Raw genomic sequence first — 8,666 nt, forward strand, 5'->3', positions numbered from 1 at the left:
CTACCTGTAATATATTTTGTAGAACTGGTCTTTTTTTGTTTTTGAATTCCATTATTCCTTCTTTTCTGCAAATGTTCTAATTTCTCCTTCATTTGTGATGGACCACCTTGCTGAATATAGGATGCTTGGCTGGTAAATATTTTCTGTCAGCCATCTGTATGTGTCATCCCATTGTCTTCCTGCTCACATGGTTTCTTCTGAGAAATCAGAACTTTATCTAATTGTTTCTTTTTTGTAGGTGACTCTTGTTCTCATACTAATTTTAATAATCTATCCTTTTTTTATTCATAGCAAATACCTTTAATAAGAAACATAAATACAGGCTGTACACATGGATTTCACCTGATGTGATGCACTGGAATCATATCAATTACATATGTGGAAAGAATCATTGGAAACGTTCAATATCAGCAGTGAAAAGTAGGCCAGGTCTTGATAATGGAACAGACCATCAACTACTCACATGCAAGTTTAAATTATAGCTAAAGAAGGTAAAATCATATCCACAGGAATAAAAATTTGATCTTGAGTTTATCCCTCATGAATTTAAAAACCAACTCAGGAATGCAGTTAAGTGTAGAGGACCAAAGAATGTAAAGGACTGCATCATTAGAATATGGTTGTGTGCCTTACACACAGAGTTCAGAAAGAAGATTGCAAGCAGACATCACAAGGTGCTCTGAGAAGGAAGTTTGCAAGCAGTTTTCACACATCTTTAGACACTGACTTTATTCCTGCTCTTGATAAGGTGGTTGCAAGATGAGCGAAAGCACAGTTTATGAGTACAAAGAAGTCTTGTATCTAACTACATACTCAGCCCATCTGAGCCCTATGGTAAACTTAATGTTTCTACTTGTACCCGGCCCACCTGGGCTCTATGATGTAACCCTTAAAGTTTCTATTTCCCTGTGAACCAGCTCTTTGTTTAAAAAAGGTATAAAAATAAAGACAGCACAGCTGCCCGGGTCCAGTCCAGTCCTGTCCTGTGCTGCTTTGCCTTTGTAAGTTGTTTGTCTCTTGTATCTTTATTTATTCATTTCTTCCAGGTATCACTTTCCCCAGAAAAGTAGGATAAGCAGTCCCCAACAGTTAAGGCCTTGAAAACTAATGAAAACCAGATGAGCTGTGGGAAGATATCAAGAGCTGTGGTTTTGGGGAAGAGTATTGAGGGTACCATGGACTGCTAGGAAAACAAAGATATTCATCCTGGAAAGGGTTAAACTGGGCAGCTCCTTGGAGGCAAGGATTCTGAGGCTCCGTCTAACATACTTTGGACATCTTGTAAGGAGGGACCGGTGCTTGGAGAGGGGCATCATACTTGGGAGGGTGGAGGAACAGCACAGGAGTGGAAGGCCCTCTATGAGGTGGATTGATTCAATGACTGGGGTAATCAGGATGGGTGTATCGGAGACAGTGCGATTGGCACAGGACAGAACAGAGTTTAGGGCTGTTACATAGGGTTGCTGTGAGTCACAAGCGACTCAATGGCACAAAACAACAACAACATGTACCTACTGTGGTTCTTGTCTTCCAGCCTTGACATTCTCTCTTCAACTCTACCATTCTGGTTTTTTTGGCTGTCCAACAAATTAGAAATTTCTGCCGTTTTAGTCTTTTTATTCTAGCTTGTATTTCAATGTATTTCTGTTATTTCCAGTACTGTGTTACTGCACCCTTTCTGTCTTGTGATGGCTTTTTAAATTGTTGTACCCCCTTAGTTATTGTTTCAAATCTTTCTTCTATCTTTTGCAATTTCTTTAGCAGTTCGTGTTCCTCCATGTTGTTCTGTTTCTTCTGTTTCCCTGTCTCTGGAATAGTCATTGTGCCTGCAATATGATCTCCTTTTTTAGAAGGTGACTTATTTTGTTCCTTCACAAAGTCTGAGGCTGCCTCCTGCTTCCTTGATATTATATGAAGTTCTGTTGTTTGGGTTTTTTGTTTGTTTTTAATACAATGGCTGTTTCTGTCTTCATGGATTGTTGATAATTCTTTATAAAGCTACTAATTAGCTGCAGGATTATTTTCTTTATGGGGTTGGGAAATTCTCCCTGCTAGGAGTCCTTTCTGGTCCTGTGAATTAAGAAAATTTTTCTTTGTTAAAGTCCTTCAATTCTTTTATGGTATGCAGCACAGCCCTGTGGAAATTCATCTGAGTGCAACCCACTTCTTCTAAATTGTACTGTTGTCCTTGGTGATTGGATCTTGACCAGACATCAGGTTCTCCAACTGATACAGCTTCTCCAGAAAAAAGTCACAAACAGTTCCCTCTCCATATTCTCAATGTGTCCTTCATCCCATTAAATTGTTTTAATCCTTTATAGCTAGGATTCTCTCTCTCAGTTTCTTATATTGTACTACCTCTGTCTCTCATTTTATGCAATTTAGTATATTTTTACTAGGTATAGTTTTTGTTGTGGTGGTGTTGTTGTTAAGTGCCGTTGATTCGTAGACAACTCATAAAGACCCTATGAATGAAAGACCTGAGCACTGTTCATAGAGTTTCCGGAGGCAAACCATTTCGGAAGAGGGTGCAACTTGTCTGTGCATTGATGTGTAGAGGTAACTCATGGTTGCTCTGATGCTAAGCACTGTGACAATGATGTGCCAAATGTGATAATGGTTACCCATGGTGGACAGTATTTGGTGGAGTTTCCCAATTAAAACAAGCTTGGAAGCAGGAGTGGCATCCACTTTCAAAATGACTTGCCTTCAGAAACTATGAACAGTTCTCAGTCTTTCGTTCATAAGGTAGTTATGAGTCATCTACGACTCCACCGCACTTAACAACAACACGTAATTTTTGTTAACATTATTTGTCTTGCTTGGTGTTTACTTACTTTCTTAGTTTTGTGCTTTATGGTTTGTTGTTGCTTGGGAAAATTTTTTTCTATTATTGGCTTAAGTGGTTTTCCCTTCCATTCTATATTTTTTGTTCTACATTTAGTATCAAAGTGCATGTATGTTATAAACTTTTATATTATCACATAATTCTTATATGTACTATTCTATCTTATTTTCCTTCTCTTAAATTTTAGTTGGGGACCTTCTTGTTGGTAGAAAAGCTCTCTTAGTTGAAAATGTTGTTGTTGTTGTGTACTGTAGAGTTGTAAATGACCCATAGTTGACCCTCTGATAGATTTTCAGAGATAGTTAATCACATGAAATGAGATTACCTATCTTTCTCCCATAGAGCAGCTGGTGGCCTTGAACCATGCACCTTTGGAATTGCAGTGCAGCTTCTTGTCACTAGGCCACCAGAGCTTAGAACAGCTAAGAGAATGAAATACTCAAGGAAAACAACAATAGAACAAAATTTTTATTATTGTTCTTTGAATAATTATTTTATGCAACAAAGAAAAACTAAAAAATGAAGGTGATGAGAAGTAAGGATCAGAATAAAGAGATCAAGTTGATGATATGGAGAATATTTCTTATTTGGTGATGTCTTCACAGTAGTTCACAAGTTCAAGAAGATCATTATCAGTCCCAGTTGCTATCTTCCTACTTTTCCTAATTCTTGAATTTACAAATATAGGGTAACTCCTGTTCACACTTATAATCTATCCATGTCAGGAATCCTGTAGAGACAGAACAGTAATGTGGGTGAAGCTGGGGAAGATTGTGAGCTAAGAGAAGAGTATCTCACATTCTATCACAAGATTCAAAGCCACATGTCACCACAGGCCCAATATAAGTAAAAAAATACAAAGAAGGGAGAGAAAAGAGGAGATGGGAGAAGGAAAAACAGAATTGAATTGATCACTTTACAAGAACTCTCAAAATGTTAGACCCAGGGAAGATGAATGAGGGAGCAAGGCGACTGGGCAAAATGTGACTTCTTATTACCTGTGGTCCGAGACAGGCTCCCACAGTGCTCATGGTTCATGATGGTGGAGGGATCTTTCTCCCAGGCAAAATAATTTAACACAAACATGTTACTCCACTCCCATCCACCACCATTGGTTTCCAACCCCTATAGAGTAGAGGAAGGAGGGAGGTGAGAAAATGCCACTAACTTTGAAGGATACCCTTTCCAGTATTAGATGATCTCAATTCTAATGATGTACTTCTCCATTGTTCCATATGCCTTATCAAAACAACTCTTCCAGGAATCACTATTAATTGTAGATATTTTTAAATGTTAATGTCACAACCAAGTATAATGTTGCTAGGTAATTATTGATGTTGAGCTGTTGATGATTGTCTATATGACCCTTAAAATTGCAACTGTTCTCCAGCAAGATTTTTTTTTTAATTCGAGATCTTCCAGCACAGTTAACATATATACATGAAGATGTTGTTGTTGTTGTTATTGTTGTTGTTGTTATATGTCATCAAGTCGCTTGAAACTCATGGCGACCCTATGTTCAACAGCCCTAAACCCTGCTCCGTCCTATGCCAATCACACTGCTTCTGACGCATCCATCCCGATTACCCCAGTCACAGAATCAATCCACCTCATAGAGGGTCTTCCCCTCTTGTGCTGTCCCTCCAGCCTCTCAAGCATGATGTCCCTCTCCAAGAAATTGTCCCTCCTGTCCAAAGTATGTCAGACGAAGCCCCAGAATCCTTGCCTCCAAGGAGCAGCCTGTTTTAATCCTCTCAAGGATGAATCTGTTTGTTTTCTTGGCAGTCCATGGTACATTTAATACTCTTCTCCAGCACAACAGCTCAAAGGCATCAATTCTCTTTCTATCCTTCCTAGTCATTGTCCAACTCTCTGATGCATAACAAGTGATAGCAAAGACCATAGCCTGTATCAGATGTACCTTGGTCTCCAGAGTGACACCATTGTTCTTCAGTACCCTGGAGAGGTCCCTAACAGCAGACTTTCCCATCACGATATGTTTTGTTTTGTTTTTTTATTTCCTGGCTGCTGGTGCCAAGACTGTTGACCGTGGAGCCAAGAAGACTAAAGTTGTTAACAATCTCAATCTCTTCACCGTCCATCATGATGCTGCCAGTTGGTCCAGTGGTGAGAATCTTTGTCTTCTTGACATTGAGTCTCGATCCATATTGGAGGCTGCAGTCCTTGACCCTCTGCAGCAATCATTACAGGTCCTCCTCAGTTTCAGCAAGCAGGGTATGACATCTGCATAACGCAGATTTTTAATAGATCTTCCACCAATCCTGATGCCACAGTTCTCCTCATAGAGCCCAGCCTCTTGGATAATCTGTTCTGCATACACGTTGAAAAGATATGGAGAGAGGACACATCCCCAGCATACACCTTTCCCAATTTTGAACCATGCAGTGTTTCCCTGTTCTGTTCTGACAACTGCCTTTTGGTCCAAGTATAGGTTTCTCATTAGCACAATCAAGTGTTCTGGGATTCCCATTCTTCTCAGAGTCAGCCACAGTTTGTTATGGTCCACACAGACAAACACCTTTGCATAATCAATGAAACACAGATAGACATTCCTCTGATAGTCCCTGTTTTCAGCTAACATCCATCTAACATCAGCTACAATATCCCTAGTACCACGACCCCTTCTAAACCCAGCCTGGACTTCTGGCAGTTCGCTGCTGATGTGTTCTTCCAGTCACTTTTGGATAATCTTCAGTAGAATCTTGCTTGCATGTGAAATCAATGATATTGTTCTATAATTTCCACCCTCTGTTGGGTAACCCTTCTTTGGAATGGGAGCAAATATAGATCTCTTCCAGTCAGTTGGCCAAGTGGTTGTTCTCCAGATATCTTGGCACAACTTGGTGAGCACATCCAGAGCAGCATCTGTTAGCTGAAATATGTCAATTGTTATACCATCTATTCCTGGAGCCTTATTTTTTTGCTATGTCCTTCAAAGCAGCCTGAACTTCTTCTTTCATCACCATAGGCTCTTGCTCATATGTTGTTTCATGAAATTCTTCTGTGTCTGCCAATTCCTTTCGATACAGTGACTCAGTATATTCTTTCCATCTTCTTTTAATACTTTCTGGATCATTTAATATTCTACCTAAAGCATCCTTGATTATAGCAACTCAAGGTTTAAGTTTGTTCTTCAGTTCCTTGAGCTTAAGAAGTGCTGAATGAGTTTGGCCCTTTTGATTTTCCGACTCCAGCTCCTTGCACATTTCATTGTAATATTTAACTTTGTCATCCCGTGCTGCCTTTTGGAAACTTCTGTTCAGCTCTTTAGTATCTAGAATTCTTCCTTGTGCTTTGGCTTCTCTGTGCTCCAGTGCAATCCTCAGAGTTTCTTCTGACATCCATTTTGGTCTTTTTTTCCCTCTTCTGTCTTTGTAATGGCTGCCTGAACTCTTCCTGGATGATACATTTGACATCCTCCCACAACTCATTAGGTCTTCGCTCATTAGTGTTCAAGGCCTCAAACCTGTTCCTGAGATGGTTCTGAAATTCAGGTGGCATGAACTCAAAGTCATATTTTTGTTCCGGAGAAAAGAAGAGATACATGAGGACAAAAAATTTAAATTATAAGGCCTCCTCAACTGTGCAAAATGTTTAGCAAAAGGCAGGTTATTTTTGGCTGTAGAAAACAGATCCCAGCATTCCAGCTAATGTCAATGAGCTCCTTTCCCACCAAATATTTCCCAGAATCCATGATCTTTAAAGGCCACTATTTAGACAGAACAAAGAAGAGAAGTTGAAACTGTACATTAATAGCTTTTTAAGTGATAAAGAGAATCCATTCACACCAGTGTGGGGTCATGAAGTCCAATCCAGATATTCCCGTAAGAGTTTGAAATGCTCTTCACCAGGGAGGCCACAAAAGATCCCTCAGCTGCATTCGTTAAAGACACAAGGTGCCCTGAAGACCGCTTTTGACAGGCCATCTGTAGAAAATAAAGAGACAGAAGGAAAATCGAGAATTCTCTGTGGGAGACACAAGGAAAAGTTAGAACAGAAGGCAAGCTTGTGGGCTACGTAGTTGAAAGTTCTTGCCCAAATTGCACTTTGAAGAGTAGAGGCGTCTCCACCTTCCTATGTACATTTCACTGTGACCCCATTCATATATCAGACTACCTACATCTGCATTCATCCAGTTTTTTGGTGTCAGAAAAAGGGCATAGCAATGGGAATCATAGGCTTTGGAGCGTCCAGGACAACTGATCCTTGGTTGTTCCATCTGAGGGTCTTCACCTGGAGTAGAAAGGGGAAAAAAGAACACCAACAGAGGAACATAATGAAATAAAGTCTGATGAAGGAAAAGTAGGGAAGAAACACTGAAAGAATTCATAAAACTAGAACATGAAAAGTAATCACTTTTTGCCAACTTGCTCCAAATTCTTTGATCTTGAATAAATCTTTCAAAATGTTAAACCGTATTCTTTCTTTGTACCCTTCCCTCCTTTCAATGTATCCCTCTTTCTAGATGACTGTCTCCCCATGTGCCATCACTCGAACACATCATTAACTCTTCATACTTTCTCTCTTCAACCTTCCAGCAATAATTGATGTTTACAAACAAAATGAGACTTTATTAACTAATATTAATGGACCATTCTGATGCCTCCAGCAACTAGTTGACCTATACAAAGTAGTAATATTGGCGGAATTGCAGAAAATTTAATTAGGTGAGAATATATTTATCACCATTAACAAATGTGTAATACATATACCTTGTAACATATGCTACAGGTTTTTCCTCTTCTTTGTTTTTTACTTTCACGAGGAATCCAGTGCTGGAGGCAAAAAAGACTCACCTTGGACTTGGGACAGGAGCATCAGGTATGAAAGCAGGATCCAAGACATGCTGGGAATGGTCATGGGGGACAGCATCCTACTATCTGTGCATTAATAACACAACCAAAGGTCATCAAAGGAGGGGTAATAAGAGAGTGCTCATGCAGAGATTTCCTTGTCTAGCCTTTCATCTTTCCCCTGCAGCTCTGTGAATAAATTCACTTCATTTATATACACCCTATCCTATATCTCTCTAAGTAATGGAGGAATCTATAATCTTAATACCTGTAATATATCCCTTTGTTGAGTGTGAACTGCTACATTCTGTGAGGGTTATGACCTTCCTATCCCTTCCACTGTATATTGTGCAGGGACAATTCCTGAACAAGATCTCATCTCCCTGTAGTTCTCACTTACGTGTCCTGTAGACCTCTGGAATTAATTGTTAGGCCAAGAAAACCTGAGTATTTATCCCATAACTTGAGGATGGTATAAATAGCAATACCGGGAATGTATAGGTGAAACATGGCTCATAGGGCAGAATTGGTATCAGACCAAGAATCTCCCTGCCATGAGGAGGAGACTTTTCCCAGCAGAGACTGGGAATTACGCAGATGTTTCCTAGTTCCCATTAGTATACCAAAGCTTTTTCCAGGAACAGGTAGCATTTGCCCTTTACCCAGCCTCTCCGAAATTCTCTATATTGACAGATTAAAGGAATTATGACCGGCTATGACACAAATTATGATATGTTAGATACAGAGGAAATGTGATGGTGAATGATTTAAAAACTAAAAAGATATGTACTTAATAAAACTTAATCTTTCAGGCTATCACTCCTGTTAGAGCACATATTCATTTCTTTCAAATTTTTCCATTAAACATACATATATACAAAATAACAACAAAGGGGGAGGAATGGTACAGAAATTGAGTGTCGGTAAGGAAAAGATATTACTAAGGGGGGAGGAAAGAATTGAAGGCAGAAATAGACCATATTTAGAGTTTCTACTTCAACCTA

At 39.4% G+C, this 8,666-nt stretch overlaps 1 protein-coding gene across 2 annotated transcripts; it reads right to left on the reverse strand.

Annotated features, from left to right (window-relative positions):
• Positions 1-3,510: 3,510 nt before the first annotated feature.
• Positions 3,511-7,741, reverse strand: LOC102872533 (regenerating islet-derived protein 3-gamma-like). Of its 2 annotated transcripts, XM_006900184.1 has the most exons (5): positions 7,666-7,741; positions 6,990-7,102; positions 6,658-6,795; positions 3,847-3,973; positions 3,511-3,578 (listed from the first exon to the last, which is right to left on the reverse strand). In XM_006900184.1, exons 1-5 carry the CDS (start codon positions 7,739-7,741, stop codon positions 3,511-3,513), a joined length of 522 nt encoding a protein of 173 aa, XP_006900246.1. The 2 variants fall into 2 exon arrangements, with proteins under 2 accessions (XP_006900246.1, XP_006900247.1); XM_006900185.1 differs by lacking the exon at positions 6,658-6,795.
• Between the last annotated feature and the right edge of the window lie 925 nt (positions 7,742-8,666).

Source organism: Elephantulus edwardii, unplaced genomic scaffold, assembly GCF_000299155.1.
Source record: "Elephantulus edwardii isolate Elephantulus edwardi_28Jun2011 unplaced genomic scaffold, EleEdw1.0 scaffold00275, whole genome shotgun sequence".
Classification (NCBI taxonomy): Eukaryota; Metazoa; Chordata; class Mammalia; order Macroscelidea; family Macroscelididae; genus Elephantulus; species Elephantulus edwardii.

Excerpts from the sequence above, each read along its gene's own strand:
- LOC102872533 (XM_006900184.1), bottom strand. The coding sequence starts at position 7,741 with ATGCTGTCCCCCATGACCATTCCCAGCATGTCTTGGATCCTGCTTTCA. Across the intron at positions 6,796-6,989 it reads AAAACTGGATGAATGCAGAT|ATGGCCTGTCAAAAGCGGTC; the intron begins GTAGGTAGTCTG and ends TATTTTCTACAG. Across the intron at positions 3,579-3,846 it reads GAGCCTGTCTCGGACCACAG|GATTCCTGACATGGATAGAT; the intron begins GTAATAAGAAGT and ends CTGTCTCTACAG.